General features: G+C 40.0%; 3 protein-coding genes across 3 annotated transcripts in view; 1 reads left to right on the forward strand and 2 right to left on the reverse strand.

The window, feature by feature from the left end:
- Positions 1-1,488, reverse strand: part of LOC108104792 (matrix metalloproteinase-2) — a 75,402-nt gene extending 73,914 nt beyond the window's left edge. The window contains exon 1 of the mRNA XM_017211055.2: positions 423-1,488. Within this exon, the coding sequence (XP_017066544.1) occupies positions 423-590 (168 nt within the window). The 5' untranslated portion in view covers positions 591-1,488. The remainder of the gene's footprint in view (positions 1-422) is intronic.
- A 5,492-nt stretch (positions 1,489-6,980) lies between these two features.
- Positions 6,981-12,058, reverse strand: LOC108104847 (ubiquitin-like modifier-activating enzyme 1). Its single transcript, XM_017211164.2, has 4 exons — positions 11,032-12,058; positions 8,679-10,400; positions 8,308-8,616; positions 6,981-8,251 (listed from the first exon to the last, which is right to left on the reverse strand). Exons 1-4 carry the CDS (start codon positions 11,791-11,793, stop codon positions 7,466-7,468), a joined length of 3,579 nt encoding a protein of 1,192 aa, XP_017066653.1. The 5' UTR covers positions 11,794-12,058; the 3' UTR covers positions 6,981-7,465.
- Positions 12,059-22,970: 10,912 nt separating this feature from the next.
- On the forward strand, positions 22,971-24,212 carry LOC108104757 (serine protease grass-like). The gene is made up of 5 exons (XM_017210992.1): positions 22,971-23,116; positions 23,184-23,391; positions 23,448-23,499; positions 23,559-23,749; positions 23,803-24,212. The coding sequence occupies exons 1-5, from the start codon at positions 23,093-23,095 to the stop codon at positions 24,210-24,212; spliced, it is 885 nt and encodes a 294-aa protein (XP_017066481.1). The 5' UTR covers positions 22,971-23,092.
- The last annotated feature ends 191 nt before the right edge of the window (positions 24,213-24,403 follow it).

A 24,403-nucleotide genomic window follows, 5' to 3' on the forward strand; every position in this document is an offset into this window, starting at 1 on the left:
AGCAATTATTGCTCTTATAGATTTTATTGCAAACATTTGCCGGCTGAATTCAACCACTCAACTGGCTCTAGGGGCTCAAAAGTTAATAATTGATGCAGTTTTATTGAAATGGGCAATCGTGTCAAACAGTGTTTAAGCATTTATCATCAGTTATGCATTGATTGATTATATTTGTGTGTTGTTTAAGTGAATACTTGATTGTGGTAGTGTGAGAGTGTTCTTTGAACTTTCATAATTTGGAATATCAAGTGATTTACAGTAGCTAGAGAGATATGGTTGAATGTGAAGAAAAAACAAATTTAAAAAAGTTCTTTTCTGATTAGAATAACATTTAATCACAAAATATAACCAAATGCTTAAATATTCAGAAATGGATAACTCTTTTAAGTTACTCATAATAACATACGATAAAGTAAACTCACCATTATATCCTCAGATATAGCATTCTTGGATTTAGCTGACTTTTGATTCTGTACGTCCAGCAGCTCAACGTTGGGTGAAGTTCTTTGGTGTGGGAGGGTCAGATCCTGGATGCACGAGACTGCCGCAACGAGTGCGAGCAGAACAACGATGACACATGTGGAACACATTTCTTTAGCTTTTCTTAACACTTTTTTATTATTTTTAGAACCGATTTAAAGAACACTTTGACACTATTCTTCTCTCGTATTAAAACTATTTATCTTTATTTTTTCGAGGCTTATTTAAATGATGAGCTGAACTAACAATTCGTAATGGTAAACTGGGAATTGAACTTTTCACTTTTATTTTAGTTTCGTTGTTGTCTTTTTGTCCGCGGGGGTTGACACAGACACACATGCGCATTGGCTACACACACGCACACAAATAGCCGGCAGCATAAAAAAAAAACAGCTGCAGCAGCAACAAAAACAATGCAAGGAGGTGGGGCGGCGTTGTGGGTGGGGGCTACCGTTGTTCTGTTTTGTGCTTCTTGTTCTGTGTTTGCTGGTTTTGTTGTGGCCACTGCTTCTTTCCTTGGTTTGCCTTGCTTTTCTCTCTCTCTGTCGCTCTTTCCTTTTTCGCCCTTTTTCCGCCCTTTTACATATGACGCATAAATGGGGAATCAAGGAGCAGGGGGGCCTTGTATTGGGTTGAACTGGAATTTGAATTCAATATCGAATGCACATTTAGCCACTGGGCCACAGAAATCACACGATTTAATTAGCACGCAGTGCCTGGCACAAAGGAAAGGCTTTTTCCTTGTTCTACCGTTTTTTATTATATTCCCGATACAAACGATTCCCGATTCCCGATTCCCGTTGCCCGTTAACCGTTACCCAGCTTTGTTCGCTCCACAAAAGAAACGTGGAGGAGAAGTGGGCGGTCTGTACTCTTTATTCGCGTTTTTCGTGTTAGCATAAATCTCGATGGTTTCTTTTTCTTCTTTTTTTTACATTTACTTATTTCTGTTTTGTTTCGAACTGAAAAATTTCGTTAAACCGCCGAGTAGCGGGCTTACCGCGCGGATGTTTAACAGCGACTGTTGACTGGACTGGCTGCGGCGTGTAGCGACTTGCGACGAAGAACACAGCGAGCGCTTCTCAACACTTATGCTCAACAAGCGGAAAAGAGCGCAAGAGAACGCGATCGTACACAGAAAAGAAATATTTAAAATGATGATCAGTTGGAGGAACAATATGAACGTTAATATGGATGGAACTATAATGAACTCCAACTTCCCAAGCCGACTATAGACTTAAGAATAATATTTTAAATATAAAAATAATATATTTATGAGAAAAGCACAAAATTATCGTATAGCAATTATCATTACCAGAGAAAAAAAATATCTCAGTGCCAAAACCCAAACTACAAAAAACATTCTCGGAAATATATATTAGATAAGTCAGTAATATTTTTTTTTTAAAATTCCTTATGACTAACAACGAAAAATAGTGCATATACATATTTTAAAACGTAGAAGAATAACCGAAAACAAGAATGTGGTGCAATTTCAGTTTAACCTAAAAAAAACGACAATATGATAAAAATTATACAAGATATATGTTTTTATACATTTTCAAGGTTAAAATTGATGTCGAACCACTGGACATTCCTTTCTGTGTATTTCTAAGAGAGCTCAATACTGATCGTTGGAGGTGTCCGCTCTTAGGTAGTCAGTCCAACTTCTCTTTTCTTGTCTGCCAAAAAGTGTCAGTCCTAACACGTTTTTGCTAAGTTTGGAGGCACTTATTGCACAATAAACACAAAAAGATGTTGTATAATACTGATTGATGGGTCAGTTCTTTAAAAAAGAAAATAATAATTGGGTTATAGAAATAGGCGAGGGATCCATCGGTGTTGGAACTTTATTAATGGGTTAGTGTAGTAAAATATGAAATAGATTTGGTGATTTTCTTGACTTTTATTCATTATCTTTCAGACCGTATTTCATTGACCGAACTGGTTGTATTTTTGAATGAGCGGGTAATCATTTTACGCACGAATATTGACTGTTGGCTGATTAGTCATTCAGATACTATATCTTCATCGTATCACAGCCTTTTGGGAATCCCAAAAAGTCATTGATAATTATTAAGCTGGAATTACCTTGATACAAAGATGATTTGATGTTTTCTGTAATTATTATGATCAATTTCCATTTAAATTCAATTTATTTTCTCTTTATCATAACCAATCAGGTCCATTGATGACTAGAAGGAAAGTCATAAAAATATACGTGTCGCATGTGCGTGGATCGAACATGAAATTTCTATATGTTCATAAAAAAGTGGTCGAAAGCTGGCATATTAAAATAAAAGAAGAGAAAGAAAAGGAGAATTTCCATAGAACCCTTCTTAAATAATAAATACAAAAACTTAATATATAAAATACCTTTCAGATTTGGATTACATATCTAATCCGTGATCTTATTATGGCGTACAGCACTGTACTCGCAGAATATCCGAAACAAACTTGCCGGCAATTTCTGAACTTAGGCAGAGGTCTTGGGTTCAAATGATAATTGAACACGAAATTGAATGAATGCAAAACCGATTCTGGTCTGCAGTTGACCCAAATAAAGAACAAATGACGAACCTTTCAGTGACACATGGTCAAGCCCTCAACATGTGCGTTATTTTGAGTGCTTACAGTATCAATATTTTTGTCTTATCAAAGATATTACTTATTACTCAATGGAAGTAACGTAGGTTTCGGTGGAAGTTGTCCGTGTATCATTACGTAATCTATATATATATACATATGTACTTGAGTTACCATGGTCAGGATCGAGAAATCGGTTATGTGCCACTTCCTCCGGATGGGAAAAAGACGATAATAGAAGTCGACGACAGCATAAGAAAGGTTAGTAACTCTCTAATGAGTCACTGACTTAGTTGGAGACTATCTTTCTTGTTTATTGCCTTTCTCCGCAACTGCTGATAACAGTATCTGCAGCTTATGCTTTAGCAGTTTCCATCAGCGTGTACAATGCTGTATTATTTGTGTGGGCTGTGGCTGATATGGGGAAACTTATTTATTTATATGCGTGTCTGCCAATAGCTGATGTTCCACTCAACAATTTTTGATTTAATTGTGGTTTAGAAATTAAAAAGGTGTTTATTTATGAAACATCAACAAAGATATTTATACTTGGACGTCCAAATTTAAAATATAACACAAAAGTAATCAATAGTATCTCGAAACTTGGTTACTTAATTTCAAAAATTAACACTTTGTAATATGTGCTTTAATTTTTTCAATGTATTTAGGGGACATCGTTTCCATATTGCCCCCACAATGACTCAATTTGAGGTGTATGTTCGGCCGGTCTAAAATGGAAGTGCGCCGCCACACATGACATGAGACATGAGATTTACATACTACCATTTCCCAAGCGTGCGAAATCGAACACGTTCTTCCACAGGCAGGAAATCAAAGCAATTACTAATTGTGTTTTACACACAGCCCCAAAACTTTCTCAATACATGTGACGCATGCCCGAATGCGTCTTATGGCCAAATGGGCAGGAAATGCCAGACCAATTGACCTTCCCCCACCACCACCCACAGGCAGGCAGATGTATCTGTATCCGAGTAATTAATTAAAATATGCATCCAATGCACTCGTGTCTTTCCCTGCTTTCCCTGGACTTGTCCATTGCTCTCGTCTCGCCTTGATGTGTCCATCTAGTGGGAATGTGCCATCCAGTGATTTCCATTTAACAGGTTCATTAATCACATTCGGAGGAGTTTGGCTCATTATCGCTTAAAAACTGTCACATGGCCAACCATCAATATATATAATTTTTTATGAATTCACTCGCTCAATGGCAAGAGAAAATAAACAATTAATATGGAAACAAGTACACATTCGAATTCCACATCCGATTTGCATGAGAAATGCGACGACCTGTCAACTGAAAAATTCAAAAAATGGTATACACCGCACATTTTGCCAACAGGTTGTGGGTCGGTAAAACAAAAGATTTTAAATTATTTTGCAAACGTCGAACGAAATTTGTATGCCCTACCCTGAAGTCCAAAAGTAGGGAGATCAAACATGGAGCTTTAAACACGATCAGCAGTCCAGATAAGCCTGAAATTCGATTTAAAATTTACGAGGCTTTCATTCTTTTTCACACCTAAAAGCGGCTTCATGGGTGAGAGCTTCCCAAAAAATTATAAAATATAAAAGAACTCCCTGGTGGCCCTCTTTTTCCAATGAGTCAACAGTCTCAGGCCGTTGTGGCGCTAGTCGGATGATCATTTGCACAAGGCTGACGCACACGAAAAAATACCGAGATTTATATCTATGGGCTCATCCCAGCGAATCACGCAGAATTCCACAGAGTAACAAAGAAAGTATTCAATGCGTAAATTTTACTGACTTATCCAATCGAGAATTTTTTTAGCGCAATTTTGAAATTTTCGCATTAGTGTCTATTTTTTATTGACTAAGAATTAAAGATTTAGCGCAGGGCCGGAAACATAATACTATCTAGAATATTTGACAGGAAGGAAGTATGAAATTCCTGAAATATTTTAAAGACACAGATATTTCCTGCAAAAAAGAGTCTTTTCTATATCATTCCGGTTTTCCTATAACGGGTGATTCAAAGCGAGGCTTTATAATGTTCCTTTTAACCGATCTGGCCCTGAAAAATGTTGAAATTTTCAATTTTTTAATGACTAAGAATTCAAGATTATGTTCGGTTCCGGAAGCATAAACTATCTAGAACATATGACAGGAAGGATGATGTTGCTCAAATAAGAGCAAGATACAATTTCAAGACAGAGATATTTCCTGAAAAATTTAGTATTTTCTATATCATTCCGGTTTCCCTATAACTGGTGAGTCAAAACGAGACTTTACAATGTTCCTTCTAAGCGATCTGGCTCTGAAAAAAATATATTTCCTTTGTTTTTATTAAATATATATTCAAATTTTCCAGTTTTTCGGATAACATACATTTCCGGTCAGACCCAGTCCAGCAGGCATCTGGTATAACGTAGCTCATCTTTCATAAATTTACATACATGTATAACAAATATGTATGTATATAAAAAGCCCAAAAGTATGCTCTACAGCTGTTGAGCAGCACATCCGGTTCAAAAACCTAAACACTGGCTTAAGCAAATTTATTTGCCAATTTTTTTGTTGAAAAAATTTGATATTATTCTGGTATATTTATCACGAACGAAAAAACGGAATTTTTTATAATTTCAAAAAGTGTATTCAAACCTGGAACTTCAGGTTTTAGTTTGAAATAAACCATCGGCAAGCGAACACCATTTCGAATCATGAGCGCTTAGTGTTCTAGACGAGTTTTTAATAATGTTAATCAAATATACGAGGTGTGTTCAAAAAGTAAGGTGACTCTTCAAATTTCGCGAATTTCAAATTTTTCGATTATCGAAACCTTTTAGAAGTTATACGAGGTGTGTTCAAAAAGTAAGGTGACTTTTCAAATTTTTCGATTATCTTCAGTTTTGGGAACAAGAAAAAGTCACATGGGGCCAAATCCGGTGAATATGGTGGCTGAGGCATTATTGTGGTGTTGTTTTTGGCCAAAAAATCCAAATCCTTTGATCCATATTTTTCGATAGCAAAAAATCGCCGAGCTCGCAAAATAACTTGTAACTTTACGCCTCTCACAACCAAACAAAAGAGGATGTTCCATTGAAACTTGGTACAGATGTTAGGGAAGAGTGTACCAATATAACAAAACAAAAAAATCGATAATCGAAAAATTTGAAATTCGCGAAATTTGAAGAGTCACCTTACTTTTTGAACACACCTCGTATATATCGTATTATATATTTCTTTTACGAAAACTAATCAGCATAATCCAAGTAAAACCCTTTAAAAAGTAGAAAATTATTTTAAACGGTAGTCATATAGAAGTGAAAACTCATTACTTTGAAGCCTAGCCAACTTGTAAAATAAGTTCTAACTAAATCGATAATCTTTCAAGAATTGAAGGACTAACTGAAAACTTTGATTAGCCTGCCTAAAACGGCCGTGTTTTGGGAACCACCGGGATTCCTCGTCTATCCGTTTCGACCACATCCACATTCCTCCCGCCTGTTTGTTTCATTAAACTGCATAATTCAAGCAAGTTTCCAGAAAAGCCGCAAAAGGCCAAGAGTGAGAAGCGAAACTGCATAACTTTGGCCATACTTCAGTTGCATTGCGTGTAATATTTAATTATAAGACAAGCCGCCCCCGACCGACGCTTTCCGCGAGCAGTGCAACTTTACGGCACTTGCCAATTGCACTTTGGTGGCAGCCGCCTCCTTGGGGGTGGCATAAACGTCTTGAGAGGGCATAAAATATTTAATTGTGTCACGTAACTTTCTGCCAACTGACTGGCGTACAGATAGATGCCATCCCCTATATACTTCACTTGCAGAACAGTATGCATTACAATTTTAATTCCTGAACCGGCGGGGAAAATGAGATTACCAGAACGTCAAGTGTTGAAACAAAATTATCTGAGTAATCTTGTATGACGATTACCATATGAAATATACAGCTTTATTCATTTGCTTTACTCCGTTTTTAATACAATGACGTAATTAGTTTATACTTTCATATAAAAAAAATATATGAGTGAAGTGTGAAATTTTCAGCCTGGCTCATTCAGATTTCAATTTCCAATTACTCAATGCGATTAAAATCCGCGTTCAGTTTTCCGTAATTCGTTACTTTTACAACTATGCTGAGCAGAGAGTTTCTTCAGATGCAGTTAAGTTTTTGCTTTAAGTCGAGTCTTTGTATTTCGTATGATGCGAATTCATTTGCCATTCCTTAGAGGATACACACACATAATATATAATTTCTAGATCTGGGCTGCTCCTCGTAATGGTGTTGTGTAAATTAAAATGCAAACAGCTAGACATTAACTTTGCGTTAGAGCTGCGCGATACCAAAACGCGGCGACAACAACAAAACGGGATCGTAAAATAATTTAATGGTTAAATTAGGAATATATATGGGCTTAGGGCAGCGTGTAGCGGACATAGGGTACCTCCACATCCTCGCCATCGACGTCATTGCAGCAGATCTCAAAAACAAGGGACCGCTCGTGCGATTCGAGACGGCGCTTGGACACGCGACGCACTACCTCAGACATGGGCAGCGGCAGACGCTCAGAGCACTTGGCCTTAGGCATAAAGAAGGAGTAAAGCATAGAAACGCCCTGGGACAGCATTGTGATCTTCAGTTTCTCGTTCTCTTCGAAGTAGTTAAGGAACTCTTGCAGGGAAAGCTCGCCGGTCACCTCGAAACGGTCCCAGAGCGTCCACTCCTTGCCATAGTAGGTGTTCTTGGCAGCGGGCAGAGGCTCCGAGAATGCCATGAAAGGTAGCGCAAGATTGGCAAAGCCGTTCTTGAACTTTTCGAGATCTCGGTGTCCGACAATCAGCTTTATCACCTCGAGCACAGCCAGCCCAGAAAGCACCGACGTGGTGGTGGCAATGGCAGGTATGATCTTGCCTGCAATCAACTTGGATTTGTGGCGATCGGCTGGCGGGATCTTGTAGTTGGCGGCACGCAGGTTTGAGCAAGCCACAATGAAGTCCATGTGCAAGTTGCTGTCGTCATCCTTCTCAAACTCCAGCGGCGTGATATTGGAGGTCTTGTCGGCATTCTTGAGCAGCTCCGTAATGATCTTATCAACACGATCCTGGTCTAATTCGCCATCATCAAAGTTATTAGCCGAGGCGGCGGCAGCTGCCTCATTGGTCTCGATTTTCACACCTGAACGTGGCTTGAACTCTGGCACCTATAAATTTAATATAAGAGATGTTTCCCAAATGATATATTCTCTATGTAACTTACTTTAACCTGTTGCACCAGCTCCGCAATCTTCTCGCGATTACGCACTTGTTCAATGCCATAAACCTCTGCTCTCAGATTGGCTCCAGCGTAGATAAAGTCCAGGTGCATGGGATCGTTGACATCAAAGACCAGGGGGTCAGGACACCGTTTGGGTCCGGACCAAAACGGCTGACCACTGGAGGTGATCTGATCGGGTGGGAAATTAAAAAGCAGCTGCTTGATCTGGTTGACATACTGATCCTCCCAGTAAAGACGGGCCCACTCCACGCAGTGTGCGAAGCTCTTGGGCTTGTCATCGATCAGAGCTTTCTGCAATTTTCAAGAAATTTGGTAAGGTATTACATAAAAATATGGGATTATTCCAGTCTTACCTTGATAGAATCCAGGATCTCCAGGGGCTGTATTCCCGGCAGCTTAGCAATTCGCTCGGTGAACTGAGGATCAGCAATGTACTGAGCAGCGTTTTCTGCCGACTGTTTGAAGACTCCCTCGAAAGCGTCTCGCGCCCACTGCAAAGTGTGCTCTATGGCGTTGGGGAAGTTCTTCAGCGTGCAAATGGGAATGCTCTTCTCGGGCGGATCCTGCGAAGAGCTGTACGACTCGGTGGCGAAGGGCACAATCACCTGGACGTTGCCCAAGGTTCCCAGTGTTCCGGTCTCGACCAGCGGGATGCGGTTGAAGATGCACTTGCGGTCCATATAGATACGAGCATCCACGTTGTCCAGCGCATTGGCTACTCCATCCAGTTTGCCGAAGAAGTCTTCGGAGAATACCTTCTCTGTTTCGGCGCCAACACGCAACTCAAAGGCGGTGACATTCACATCTGGATTCATGCGTTTTATGGCGTCTGCGGCCGTCATAGATTTCGGTTTTTGTACGTCATGCGGCCGGAACAAGAACTGCCGGTTAAGATTCGACTTCTCAATCAGATCCATGTCGGTGACGAAAATCTGACCCTTGCCAGCGCCAAGACCCAGCATTCCAAAGTTTTTCAATAGCTCACAACCAATGGCTCCGGCGCCGACAATAAACCACTTGGAATCGGCCAGCTTCTCCTGGAACTTTTTGCCAAAGATGGCAATCTGGGAATCGTAACGCGAGCCCACGGGCTGGGCATCCTCCTCCGTAACGCCCTCCGTCGGTAAACACTCTAGGGCGTCAAAGTACAACCACTGGAAAATTGGGGTGAACTTTCCACTGCAGGCCTTGAGAACTTCCTGGGCCACAATTCCACCAACCGCTGCATCCAGCGGGCAAGTGTTGCCCGAGCAGATCTTGGCGAATTGAAGCACCAGCTTTTCGTCTACTTCTGCGCTACTGCTGGCCCGGCACACTTCGAGGAAACTGTTGGCGTCCTCCTCGTTCCACGGCCGCGGCAACCCTCCATTGTGGGCCTTGCGGTAGCAGGAGAGTGCACTGAAAGCGACGTGCAACGTAGCTGGGGACTCCAGTTTGGCGAAATCGGAGATCAGGAATTCCGGCTCCTCGGTGGCCTGCGCCAGGGACTTGAAGCTGATCGTCTTAGGCATCTTGACCTGCGTGGCCACTCCGCCGCTCTTATATTCTCCAAACTTGCTGGTGTCGCCGATGCTAAAGGTGTACGGTCCCAAAACGGTGATCTTGAGTGGCTGGCAGCCGTTCAGCTCCTGCATGCCCTGCACCTCAGAGAAGGTAACGTAGTCGCCGTCGTTGAAGCCATGTCGCGTCTCGTCCAGGCAGGTAACCACTCCCTGTGCATCGTGCGTTATGCTGGCAATCATGGTGGACACCGGCTGAGTGCCATCCTGGTCGTAGATGGTAAAGTTCTCTCCAAAGTCACAGAATACTTTAGCAAACAATCCGCGAGTCTCAGCGATGATCAGAGCAATGCCATTTTCATGGGCAAACTTGCCGATTCTCTGCTGCTCCTCTGCATCCGAGTTGGTGAGAACCACCACACGGAACTGAAGCAGGAACTCATCGGTGAGTGGTCCCGTGTGCGAAAGAGTGCGCACATAGCTGTTTAACTCGGCCAACTGGGCGCAGGAGGCCTCCGCCCGATTCTTGCCAATGTCAGCCTCCGTGAGATAGAACTGCGATGACAAGTCATGGAGCTGCAAATCAAAAAACCAAAAATTAATATATTGCACAAGTGATGAAATTAACAAAGACTGGAGACTATGACTAACAAAAGAATATCTGTCGAGTTTCCAAGTACACAGTAAAAAAATGCTTATCAGATTGAAAAACTAATTAAATTGATCTTTCAGTATTACTACCGAAGCGAACTATTGGAAAATATGTTCTACACTATTTTTAAAACCCACAACTAATACTCCAAAATTAAAATTTTGTGTAAATTTACAGTAACATTTTTTTTAGTGCATAAAACAATAGCGAATGTGCCGGGCAAAAGGGAATGCAAAAACAATTGCAGACCGCTATGTGCATACGGTGGTCCCGCTCGCACACTTTTTGCATGGCGCAGACATTTTGAGGCAAATAGAAAAAGAAGGAAAACCAAATTACACACACAACACTTTGATTTTTTTTTTTTTTTGAAAGCAAATAGAGATGATAACCTAACCTAATTTCACGACGATTCTAGACAATTTGGTCAAAAAGAAAGAACTCTAAATGAATCATTTAGACCAGGGCTACCAAGTCTACCTTCCCGGGCATTTCCCGCGTCTGCCTGGAAAATTATCGATTTTTTTCATTGCTTCTTCGCCCCCACACACATACCCCACAAGTTGCTGTGTCATGCAGGGTGATCGATTTCACACCGCCTAGAATCACATTCTTGGCAATTTCCAGACCGAGTCCTCCCAGTCCCGACAACAGGATATCCGAATTGGCCATCCGGCGCATAGCATCATGACCCAGGACGTACAATTGGCGCGAGTACAGCGATTCATCGATATCTCCGCCGGCGGCGGCACTGTTTCCAGTCATGTTGCTGCTGCTTCCTTCCAGTTGTCGGTTATTGCTACTGCTGTTATTACTGCTATTGTTGTTGCTGGAGCTGACTTTATTGTTGTTGCTGTTGGTGGTGGATCCACTGGAGGAGGCTTCTTGCGATTCTACTGTGGTGGTGTCCAGGTAATGGCGCTTCTCCGGGCGCTTGCTTCCTTCCTTTTCCACTGCTGACGAGGTACTAACGTCGTCGCCGCTTCCCTGATTCTGTTTCGGTCTCTGCTTTTCGGCCCGCTTCGTCGTCGCATTTACGTCGCATGTGTCAGAGGTGGACGACGATACGCACAATTCCAGCTGGCGCTCACTAGTCGTCTCACTCTGGCACTTACTCGAAATGTCAACGCCGCCTGCTTTGTCGTGATTTTCGCAGTTGTTGCTGCTGCTCGTTGCTCCGCCGGCTTCTTCCTCTTCCATTCGCATCACCCCCTCTCCATCATTCAACAACTCCAATCGCCTTTTTTTTGACACAGGCGAATGGTCAGTGGAACTGCAGGCTGGTGAATCGGCCATCAATTGCTGACCGCTCGACATTGCTATTTTGCTAAAATATTGGCAATCGAATTTCCCAGTTGCGGCTGCACCGCTCGCCCTCTCTCTGTCGCACACACACGCACACTGCTGAACGCTGACACACGCACACGGCAAGACACACAACACGCGAAGGCTATTGGAAGTTTATTTTTTGTGGTTTTAATTTTCTTTCCAGAACGGCGGATCTTGTTTGTGGCGAAATTTCACACAACGAATTCGCAAAAATACAGAACACGCACGATCGAGTTGCAATATGGAATAGTGTGACCGGGTAACCGATATAGTTTTAAACTTAAGTCATGAATATCCTAAAAATCCAGAGGACAACTAGATATGGTAACACCTACCCGCCAACAAATATAAAAAATTATGAAATTTATTTTTTGCGCTTAACTGGCTGCGAACTACTTAAATAAGTGCACGGTAAATAAAAACTCTCTTAAAATTGAGCTTTACTAACTTCAGTATATAAAAATAAATTAATCTTGTCTTGTTATCGTGGTTTTAGACTCAAAAGTGAATATAAATGGTAGAATGACATAAATCTCCTGGTATCTATGAATGAGAACAAGCAAACGATAAGGATATTCTTTGGCTAATCCCATTTTTAGAATTTTCAAATGAACAACAATTAAATTCTTATTTGATGTCGTGATACTCGCCCAATGAGAAACGGTTGGTATGCGACTCCGATAAAAGAAAGCAAGGACTTGATCCCTGAACGGAGGGTAGAAATTTTTTTCACCTTATTTCGCTGATCTGGTAAAACTATCTCTAAAATTAGTGTTGGTAAATGCTACTTTAGCGGGCTTTTTAAATTATTAAAATTTGTTTTAATGTTTATGGTTTTGAGTGAAGATTAAAATGTTATTTTGTCTCCCAAAAAATAAATCATATTTCATCAGAAATTCGATTTATTAAAATCTAATGTTAAATTAAATAAGTGCTAAGTGTTTCACTAAAAACTTTTTTTATAAGTTTTTGCATATCTTTTGTTGTCCTGCGGATAAAAAAAAAACTAAGAAGTAATGTCGAACGTTTTTTTTCAATTTATTAATGTGCTTAGAAAATTTAATTTGTTTTTCCACTTTAGTTTCCCTGAGTTCCTAACCCATGAGCTCTAAATTGAAATATATCCTGGAATGGAACTTCCTAGTCATCAATCTGTCGGCACTTGAAGCAATTATCCTTAGGCCGAAAACTCCGATCGTGGCACGCGCCCTTCGGCGATTGTCCAACTATCCAACTGACCCAGAGAGCAAAGTCCTTCTGTGTCCCTTCGTCCTGGCTGGGTTCAATATCCTTTGAGAGCGGCTAATCTATTTTCGGTCGAGGGGTCTCTTTCTGTTCAACCGTAGTCGACCATGAAAATGCGTAAATTTCCACGAAAAACACAGAGCTATTCCAGTTTTCCCCTAGCCGAGCGGGGGTGTCCTTTTCAAGTGTTGAGAGCGTGCCATTAGGGAAAATACGAGGGGCAACAGCTGTGCAGGATCTAAAACCCGGATCTCGTCGCACAGTTGCGTAAAATGCATTTTAATTTACGCCTACAGCTGCGCGAAAAACTGCTCCCGTTTTAGGGAATTTCTCCCTTTTTCGGGGTTCTAATTTTAGTCCGATCTCGATAAAAATGAAAACTAGCCGCGGACTTTATCGCGTGTGGTATGTTTTTCGTCCTTGTCGCGTGGTAAAGCCCGAAAAGACCAGAAATTCTGGACAAATTAGCATACTGATCCTGCATTAAGCGGGGGTGTCTGCTGCCCATCTGTCTCCAAATATCCTGCATCGCGTGCCATTGAATAGATAGGCATTCATATATGCATATATATAGAATGGATTCGGGGAGAGTGGCAAACATTCCAACCTTCCTTAATTAAGCCTCATCACATATGGCATCGCATCATCCCTATGCAAATTTTCGCCCATTAATCAATTTGGAATGTAATTTGAATATGAAAACTCGCTGAAAAAATGGCTGAAACTATTAATTTCTGTGCTGTCAACGGTTTGCAGGGTAGAAATGGTTATTCAAAAAATTGGCAAATGGTTTTGTGTTTTTTTCTATGCTTTGTTGAATTTGCTTAATGATGTTCAGTTTGACTAGTCAATAATTAATTTCAACATAAGAATTTTATTATCTGTTATTGAACGAAAATTCAAACCTTAAGACAGTTAGAAAAACGTGCAACATTCCCTGCATTAACTTCCTTTGTCACTTAGGTGGCATTTTTAATATGCCGCTTCCTTCCAAAAACCGACAATTGTTCCTTAAAACTAACCCCAGATAGCAGAAACTGCTCCTTGTTGACCCATAATAACCAAGGAACTCTCTCCAAACCCAGTGGCTCATATTGCGTCTATCAAGGAGAAAATCTATATCTTTTATGGCGATCAACATCTTCCTTCTATTGCCACTAAATGACGAGCTGTTCCCTCATTTTAATTGTCTGGGAAAATTTATATTATCGCCCAGCCACCATCTATAAGAAGAAAACCAAGAAGGCCCCGGCGTAAATATTAACAGTGAGAAGAACAATTATAGAAGTGTCCCCTTCTGAAAATGTGAAAATACGTTACAAATCCAACGCTTCGGCGACTTGGCTTTTGGCATCCAGCGAGTTGGTCAAGTGGATTGTTGTAGCTGCTGGTCTTCCCCTATTTTTCTTATGTATATTTTGTTTCTGGCCTAAATACGCGCCGCTTTATGCTCACTGAATAACGTGTGAAAGTCGAGGGGAAGGAATTCAGAGCCCAAATGAAAAACCCCGAAGGAAGTGCTGGCTGCAATTTTGATTTGGCCCTGAGGCGATGGCATTGTTGCAGTCGTACGAGGGCGTAGACAGTTGGCCACAGGTGAGTGCGTCTGCTGCCCAGGTAACTGCTAATTGGTTACTCCGATGGAGTTCTACTCTTTACTCTGTACAGAGGAAAAAGTATTGTAATAACCAAAAAACTTGATTCAATTACAAAGAACTTAAAACTTTAATTTTAAGAAAAGAAGAAAGTATATCTATCAGCATATCTTAAATACTTACTTAATCTATGATATTACTACTACTAGACTATTAACCAATATCAAAACGATATAAAGATGATTTTCTTTATCTGTATATAGCAAAGTTCCACCGAATGCAATCAAAATATTTACAAATGCAGTGGAGTGTGAGATCTGCAAGGGAACGCAAGACTTAAAGGTGTGAAAGGACAATGCCTGTGAGCTGTGAGAGCTGTCAGGGAAATGCAAATGCCGCCTTACCTGGATCTCAAGTAACGGGGTATTCAACAATGGAAGGCACGACAAAATATTTTCAACTATTTCGAGTGTCTTTTCCAGCAGAGAAGAGGCCGAGATCCAGGATTTATGTATGTAAATGCCCGTCCAGCACTCAACCCAAAGGGCTGAAAGTCGAAATTAAGTTGTAATCTTTGTAATTTTTGTCACTCCAAGGGGTTGACAGCGGACAGCTGCCTCACTCCTTTTACTTCCCCTAAATTTTCTTCACTTTCTAAGGAGACAGCATAAAGCGACACATTTGTTTTGTAAATATTGCGTTTGTAATTAATGCGCGAATATCGAGAGACACATTACTCAGGTTTTCAGTTTTTTCCTTGTCTCTGGCTGACTGAATTTGCATATGGGCCACGATTGGAGTCATTTTTCAATAGAGAGTCATTTTTCATATAGGCCAAAGGGTTTCACTATTCAAATTTCATTCAACATAGATTAATGAGTTCGGAATTTGCTGTTTGGGAAAATTCAGCAAGTTCAAGGCTAAGTTTTGGTAAATTATGGAAGGAGGGGAAGGCCATTGATTGGTTTGAGATTTCATATTTGAGGAAAGAAGAAAAGATTGACTGTTTAAAGGCCTAAGAACTAACTAAAATCTTTATAAAAGTTAGCTAACAGTGTAACTTATTTTTGAATTTATTTGATATTAATTTTTAAATCTTCTTAAATTGCTACTAAGCGACTTATAAATAATTTTACAAATACAAAAATCTCAAGAAATAGATAGGGTCAGTACTTTATCATTAAAAACTACAGCTTTGATGTATGTACCCACTTATATGCCTAAAAAGTTTCTCACTCCTTCCTCCGAATTTCCCTTCCATTTGATCAAGACATCAAGCAGATTTTACTATAACTTTCCCACTTTGGGACAAACTCATCGAGTGATAAATCAACTGAGAACTTTTCACCATTCAATTTGGCACATGCAAAATCATTTTGCAGAAATTTGTAAACATTTTATTACAACACCCAGCTGCAACCCCTTTTCCTCCTTTTTTTGGCAGCTACTTAAGATGCGACGATTGCATTCAATCGAAACGAGAAGACAATGGGATTTCGCAAAACGGACAGACAGCAGATGATATGTAATCGAGGAATATACCGATTTTAACCCCTTGCTGCCACCACCAATTCCACCGAGGATCGGATGAACTTTGCATACATATAGTATAGATTATGTAAGGAATAACTGAAGTCTCGGTTCGGTTTATTGCCCATGCATAATCCCGTTTAATGTGCTTACTGCGGACAGCATTTGAATAATGCCCAGTTAACGCTATAATGTGCTTAGTCGCTATCTCGAGGTGTGTTAAACACTTCCTGTCTGGGAATCGTGAGTTTGGAAAATCCCGGCATGCCGACTTTAATGTCTTTCTGATACTCTGCCTCAACCGCCTCCCCAAAAATGTTGCAACATTTTTATTGAGCTCGTCGCGCAACGAATCCATCAATTTTATTGCCAGCCAGGAATATATATATGTATGTACATATATATATTTTTATTTGCGATCAGCCTTCCGAACAAAAACGACACTTCCTGAAACAAAAGAAGCCAGCCAAGTAAGGAGCTAAAAAAAAAAAAAGAAAAGAATCGTTACAACTGTCGTAAAGTTTTCAATGCAGGCAGCGACTTTAAGCTGCTTATGCCAACGGGGACGAGAAATTCTTATAAAATGTATTATGTGATGGTCGTGCAAAGCAGTTTGCGGTTTATCCTTTCAGCAATAAAAGTATCCGATTACGGAATGCACTGGGAACCAAAACTGAGCCAAGCCAAGCCATCGTCTTCATCGTCCTGTCAGCGCATAGATCAAATGCTAAAGGACCCAGCTGTGCTCGCTGCTCCTGTTCTGTTCTTTTCTGTTCCTGCGCCTTTTAATTAAAGTTTTAAGCCCTTAAATGTTGCTGCCTGGGTAAAACACTGCGACAAGGGCAAGTTAAATGCCAGTCAAAGCGTTGACATGATATCCCCGCAGTAAACTGACACTCAGTCTGGGAGTCTGGCACTCTGGGTTATGAAACTGAGCTTAGACAACAGCTGGGACACGGAAAAGGATGAACTTAACTGGCCTTTGGATGAGCTCAGCTTCAAAGGAAAAATGTCTTTGGCTGGAAATAAATACCAGCGAAGAGATGGCACCTTCCTTAACAAACTGTGAAACATGTAAAATAAATTATAAATTATGATTTTTAATTTAAGAAGGGAAATCAGTCAAAGAAAAATGGGAACCTCTTTCATTTTGCAGCCCACGACCTATGCACTCTCTAAAAATAATACCATTGCACTCGACATAAAGTTATTGACCCGTGCGAGGGCACTGGAGTGTATCAGTCTGGAAAATCCTCAAGTCACATCCTCCCCGTCTTGGTTGGATCATCTACGGGGAAGCACTAAACCCGATTCTCAAGTGGTTGCCGGTTTTTGGGCAACCCCTTGAGGGGATTACAAGGGAATTGCATCTGGAGTTACACGAGTGAAATGGCCAGCTGGGTGACTTATTCAAATACATTTAAAACCAGGCACCGGTCTTTTGTTTTTCCGGCCTGCCTGAAATCACTCATAATGATTATGGAGGCATTGTCTCTGGTTCCACAACCCTAATGATTCAATTAACAAAGCAGCTGAGGCTGAAGCTGCAATGCAAACTAAAAACTGAGGCTGACCAGTTGCAGTTACTTATTTATGTGTCATGTGGGAAAAACAAAAGGGTTTTCGGACTGAGAACTTTTCCCGATAACAAACCCCTTTTGTTTTTCATAACTCTGAGTCTGGACAAGGTTATTTCTGGTCCTGCGAGATGGGAGCAAAACTCTGCCTTGGTCATCTCAAAAGGGTGGCTGTCATGTAAAAGGCAAGCTGCTGGAAATCAGGTAAAACTCATCTGAAAACTTTCAACAACAAAAAATTGAATTAAAAAATCTGGCAAAACTTTAATTTTGATGCTGCTAATCGGGTAGGTAAACTCCAGGTGAAAGTTCGTTCAATGTTGTTGGGTAAAATAAAATTGCATTTTTGGTAATGAAAATATGAATAAGTACTGAGAGTTTCCTTGACTTTATTACAGTAAATAAATCTGGTAGGTAGGTTCATGTTGGTTTTGCTTTTTGGCTCTTTAAAATTCATTGGATTTCTTACAAGTTTTGTTATTTTATTTTATTTCCTTTTGCAGCTATAGGAAATATACAAATTTCAGCTTTATATATTATTATTGAGTCAAAAACTGTTCAATTCGTAAAAATGTTTAGTTGGCTTACAAATATTTTCCTAATAAAGTCCAAAACTACTCAAAATCAGTGTATCTTAAAGCAATAAACTCTACAAAATATTACAATGCGAAATTTTAATGAAGTTTCCGTTTCAAATTTGATTTTGTATTATTCCTTGGCCCTGTAATTTATGTTCAATATTTTATTGGTTGCCATTTAATGTCGAAATGAATCCTTCCCATGACAAATTCTCTATTGTCCTGCTGCTAAAATCTCGTCAAGATGGCATTAGAATCCTATTAACTAGCCGCCGCAAATTCAAATATTTTTGGCCAGACAAGGTATGGCGCACTCTATACAAAATTAAGTCGAAGAACTGAGGGTAGCGACGGGACATTTGTTTGAGCAAATCAATTAGTCACAATGGCCCTCGGAGGCAGGACAATGGAGTCACTGTCTCTATATAGAAGTGTCCCTTTTAGCTGACTGGGGAATTTGTGGGACTGCTTCCTGGACATAAGGGCGTTAATTATCGGGCAGAAGAGAGACAGACGTTTAATGAATGCACCCGGGGCGATGTCGAGCTCACGTAATTTAAATTTGCTTAAGGAGATTGCGTGTGTTTTGTTTGGTGTTATGACTTTTTGCCGCTAGCTAGTCGCTTAGTTAGAGCACTGGATTGTCCCTCACCCTCACCCTCACGTCCACTTTCAGTTTCCGCTTCCTGTCTTGGCGATGTCGCATCCTTCGAGCAATTAATGGAGCGATGAGCACACACAGGAAGTCTGATTCGGAGTGCCAGTCATCGAGGGTGAGCCATAACTTCTGGACTTACACGAATCTTGGATTTAATTTGGCATTTCCACATCTGTTTTTTTCTTCTTGGTTTTTGTATTTTCGGGAGTAGATCCCAATTTTATATGGCCATAAAGTGCAGATTTTGGCATGCCCATCGAATGATTTTATATCACTTACGGGCAGCTGTCCATTATAAAATCGTTTATGGACCCTGACAATTGATTGATATATGGGCAGGAGGGGGATATATCTAAAGGGCTGGTCTGAATATCAACTAAAATCTAATGTCTTATTTAGAAATGTTCGCTCAGAGGAAATTCCCACATCTGCGCAGGCGCGAAAGTATTAGCTTTCACCAGACGAATTTCCATATGAATTAAAAAGGATTAGGGTAAGCCTTGGAAAGTATCGAATTTCCAGGCTGCCAATTAAACGGACTTTACTTAATTACAAAAGATAGTTTTGTCTTAAAGATGCAAACATAAAATGCATGATTGATGCGGTGACAGCCAGAAAAAAACATGTAAAAAACTAAAAGAAAATGTAAGAAAAAATCCCAGAAAACTTTCATTCAACCTTTGTCAAGCGAAAAGTTTTCCCCAGGGGAGTGGGAAAACTCAGCCGCAGCTGCCTAGGAAAACTCTGCGTTACTCATATGCAAATCAGTTTAACCGTCAGTTCATCATCCTCGTCCTGCGAATCCTGCAATTTGAGTAAGCGAGTGACATAATTCTCGACAGCGTGACCAACTTTGATTGATCTGCAGATCGGCAGAAACGAAAGCGAAAACGAAAGCAACATCCAAATGCGACAGGCATGACGAATCGGAAAACTGGTACAAGGATCGCTTTCTCCTTTGTAGTAGCTAGAATCTGCCTGCAGAAGTGTCAGAAATTCAGAAATCATTGGGATTGATCACTCGAGTCCTTAACATGATGTAGAGCGTGGCTTTTGCATAATTTAGTTTGGGTTTACAAGAGTCTTACAAGGGGATTTATGGGAAAGATAGTCAGCCGTATGGGAAAGTTGACAAGAACATCCTGGTCTATGGTTGTTGCAGAAGAGTTTAGATATTTGTACTCAAAAATGTTTCAAATAAATAATACAAAAAATAATATTAGCAGCAGTTACTTTCTATAGCGTTCTAATAGATCATATATTAGGATATATAATAATAGGTTTTACTAAAACGACGTTTTTATATACAAATTCCTTCAGATAAATAAGTTAAGTAGGTCATAAACCTTATTATTAGACAAAGGCCTTTCACCCAATACCCCAACTACTTTCTTCGCCATCGACCAGCACATTGACCCGGAAAAGCCGATCCGATCTGATCAGAGGATTATGCAAACATTTGCGGACAACTGTCATTAGTCAATGGTCCCATATTTGAACTCTGACCACAGAGCAGCGTTAAGTGGACAAAATGCCAGCAGAAAATGTAGAAAAATCACGGCGATTTCTCAGAGAAAACCGCAAGTTGAGACAACCCCTAGAAAGTAGAAAGCAGTCCTTAAGGGTAAGGGAAAAGGAAAGGTGAAAATTCGATACCTAGAGGAAGGCCTGCAATATGGTCCATAGAACTACCCGGGGGAAATATTTCGCAAGTCGCTTACCCAAAAATGGCATAAACAATCTCATTGTGCGCACTCGAACCAAATGATGTGTGAGATATCAATTGTCAAATCGACAATGGAAAGTGACAGATCGGTATCTGTAACGTTCGTAATAAAATTAGAAGTTTATTGATTTGTCCTGACACTTTGGCAGAGGATAGGCAGCCCGGGATGCTGAAGCAAACTCACGAATCTGGGACAGATTGATGTCTGCTCTCGCATTATCAATGGGAGTGTCCTTTCTCCACTCCCTTCGTCCTTTTACCCCTTGCTGAGGCTCCTGCTCCTACTGCTTCTCCTGCTGATGTCCTATAAAAATTATAAGCAATTACATAGAAAGAATTTCCGTTGGCTCGTCGTAAAGTATGCAATTTTATGAGCTCCGTAAATATTTTGATGGCCCAAAAAATTCGCTAAAAATATTAATTTCCGTATCTATTTTCCGCTGACTTTGGGCAATGTTTTCTTAATGTTTGGAGTCTGACTCGATTGACAAATGAATCCAGACTTCCTGCTGACCACGCCCTAATGCTGTTGATGCCACACTCACTTTCCGTTTCCACAGCTACCATGAGTTGCCGATTCTTTTAAAAACTCTTCCATGTTTGTACTAATTATTATTAATGTGTTTTCGAACCAAAATCAAAAAGGGAAAATGCCCAATGATTTGTGTGTTTGTGGGCTAGTTGCAGAAATGCGGGACAGTAGGTTATGGGAACAAACTGTTATGAGATTGCAATCCGCTAGAGATTAAATAACGATTTCATTTTAGACTTGGCAAGAAAGATATAAAACCAAGGTATATAACTTAAACATGTTTTGCTTGTAATAAAATGTATCTTTAATCTCTCTTTAAGTTCGCCATGTCATTTGAATGAGGATTTCAGCTCACACTTTTCTTTTTTCCCCTGAACCTTCTTTTGTGAATAAATCTAATTAGCATGAGCTTCGACAATGACTTCAAGCAACTGCCACATCACACATTGTCAAGTCAAGCTCTCGAGGAAATCCGTTTAATTTCCCCCAAGCCCCAAAACGGCAGTGACAAATTTTCTTGCCCAAAAGAGTAAAACAGAGAAAGTAAGTTTGAATAAAAGAAGAATAATAATTTATACAGAAGTTAGAAAAATAGTTTTTATGAAACCAACTATGAACTAAGTACAAGAATTTAGAATTTCATGATGTCTTTCATGTCTTAATAAGTACATGATCTTAGTTTTCTCTCAGTGCATAGCCCCTTTCAGCAGATTTGGAATGACTCTCCTTCCGACTTTGTGTGAAAGTGAAATCGACTCAATTGCGGGCGTGTTCTGTTAGTCTTGCGGTTGCCAGCGCCTCGTGCTCCTGGTTTTTTGGTCCTGTGCCCGCACAATTGGTTCAGGTACAAAGTACAGAAGATTGCCAAAAGGTGTTGGAAGATGCTTCCTATCCGCAGCATTGTGTTAGCCCGCTTGTGTATGCACAGGTGACATCCTACAGGTGAAATGGATCCTCTCGAGGGCAGAGAACTCGTGCCTGGGCGGGCGTCGTCTTTGTTCGGCCGCATAATGAAGGCAAAACGTTCTGAAATATGAATTGAATCTCCTCGAGTGCATTTAATATACATTACGTCCTTCTCGTCGACTCCACTTCCCGTCGCCGTTTTGCACTTTGCTAATATCCTGGCGCTCCTTTTGCCGACAAAGTTGCTAGTAGTTTGCCATCTTCTGCTGTTTGCCGAAAAATCTTGAAGTACGTGTATGTATGCGGGCCATACAATATCCGCTGAAACGTTTAAGTGAGATTAACAAGTGATGACTGATACCGACATTGGCAGAATCAGGATTCCACCCAGGACCTCGGGGCTGTGTGCTTTCTATTAAATTAAAAGTGGCAAGGAAAAAGCGGAGAAGGAACTGCTTGCCTCTGGCATAAAGTGCAGGCTTTATTGGGCCACCCGATTTTCGACTTAGGAAGCTGACTTCTTTGTCATGTCAATAAAAAAATACTAAATCGAGTGTCAAAGGTCCTATAAAATGATAAGAGAATTTTAAGAATTTCTTAAGTACAATTTGTGTGGATTTGTGATAATTTTAAGACATACTAATGTTAGTTTAAACTTAGGACATATTAAAAGTAAAAAAAGATTTCCTTTGCTAATAAATAAAACTAGTTCGTTCTAAAGAATCTCTACTCTACCTTGAGATTTTCATAATCCGAACTGATAAGATTTTTCTGAGTAAGTCTTCAGTATACTTTCTTACTCTGTGCGTGAAGCATGTTGATCTTCTTGGCGTGGATTTTATTAAACATTTTCAATCAATGCCAATCCGTCGGAATTACTGCCTATGGAGAGGTATTTTCCTGTCTAAACAAAGAGGACTTCCCTAGATACTATACGAGTATGCAAGGGATAATTGGAGAAACCGTAAGTTGTGATTTAGAAAGGCATAAGTAATAATATATAGATTTCTTTTTTATATATTTAATAAAAGGTGTACGAATTTATTTGGTGTAAGGGCAGGAAAATAAGTCACAAGGGAATGGAGCAATTGTATCTACAAAGGGGCTGTGGAAAACCCAATGGGCTTTTCTATAATATATACGGTGGTACTGAGGTACCACTAATTTCGAGACCTTGGATGGCATTTATTTATACTCCTAATGGACCTTGTCGCTGCGGTGGCACTCTTATCACAGAACGTAGGTATCCTATAAATTTAAAACTTATCTTATTTAAAATATCCCCGGATTTGTAGGCTATGTATTGACAGCTGCACATTGTTATGAGATGTGTCCTGGTAATAATAAGTAGGTCATATCTATATTGTTTTGAAATCCTCATTTAACTTTATCTTATTCATTAAAAGCTTAAGAGTTCGACTGGGCGAACACAACATTTTAACAACCGAAGATTGCTATTTAGGAGCGAGAAAAAAGGTCTGCTTCACCGCTGAGGACTATGAAATCGAATCAGTGTTTGTACATGAGGACTTTTCTTTTAGCGAACAGATAAACGATATTGCTCTGGTCAGACTGAAGCAAGTAGTACAGTATAAAGGTGAGTTTTACATTATATTATTGTATTATTTATATTATATTACTCTTTCGCAGAACATATTCTACCGATTTGCTTGCCGCTAAATAATGTCCTGGCCAGAATCTCTCCAATTACGAAAGTTCCATACTTAGCAGCTGGTTGGGGACTTAAAGATATTTATACAACATCAGATACTCTACGTGAAGTAACATTATTAAGTAAAAAATGTCCGAATTTGTATGGAGACCCCATTGAAAATGCGAAAGGCTGCACTAATGGAAATGAAAAGGATACTTGCAGGGGCGATTCTGGAGGCCCTTTAATTCGAGAAAGTGACTACTACGGCAGGAAGGTATATGTACAGTACGGAATAGTCAGTCATGGCAGTTCCTCAAGTTGTGGATCTGAAACGGCTTATTATACACAGGTCGCTTACTATATACCCTGGATAATCGAGAAGCTGGAGAAATTTCCCTCTTCATAATTAAATAAATTGAAAAGAATAAAAAATGCATTGGTTAACATAATTTCATATCATTATCTGGCCTTGGATTGTTTTCTTATTTCAAATGAACGAAAATTATCAGTCCTTTATTCTGTTTTTCTGGGAAACTTTGCATAACGATAAGGTGGTATCAACACCAATGATGACTTGAAAGGTCTTCAGTCTCTTTC

Source organism: Drosophila eugracilis, unplaced genomic scaffold (assembly GCF_018153835.1).
Source record: "Drosophila eugracilis isolate 14026-0451.02 unplaced genomic scaffold, ASM1815383v1 contig_1765, whole genome shotgun sequence".
NCBI classification, from domain to species: Eukaryota; Metazoa; Arthropoda; class Insecta; order Diptera; family Drosophilidae; genus Drosophila; species Drosophila eugracilis.

What these genes read in the sequence shown, in the direction of transcription:
- LOC108104847 (XM_017211164.2), bottom strand. Translation starts at nt 11,793, where the DNA reads ATGTCGAGCGGTCAGCAATTGATGGCCGATTCACCAGCCTGCAGTTCC. An exon ending in AGATCCTGGATTCTATCAAG is followed by an intron (nt 8,617 to 8,678) that starts GTAAGACTGGAA and finishes TGAAAATTGCAG; the next exon opens with AAAGCTCTGATCGATGACAA. An exon ending in AGCTGGTGCAACAGGTTAAA is followed by an intron (nt 8,252 to 8,307) that starts GTAAGTTACATA and finishes TTAAATTTATAG; the next exon opens with GTGCCAGAGTTCAAGCCACG.
- LOC108104757 (XM_017210992.1), top strand. Translation starts at nt 23,093, where the DNA reads ATGCAAGGGATAATTGGAGAAACC. An exon ending in ATGTGTCCTGGTAATAATAA is followed by an intron (nt 23,500 to 23,558) that starts GTAGGTCATATC and finishes ATTCATTAAAAG; the next exon opens with CTTAAGAGTTCGACTGGGCG. An exon ending in GCAAGTAGTACAGTATAAAG is followed by an intron (nt 23,750 to 23,802) that starts GTGAGTTTTACA and finishes ACTCTTTCGCAG; the next exon opens with AACATATTCTACCGATTTGC.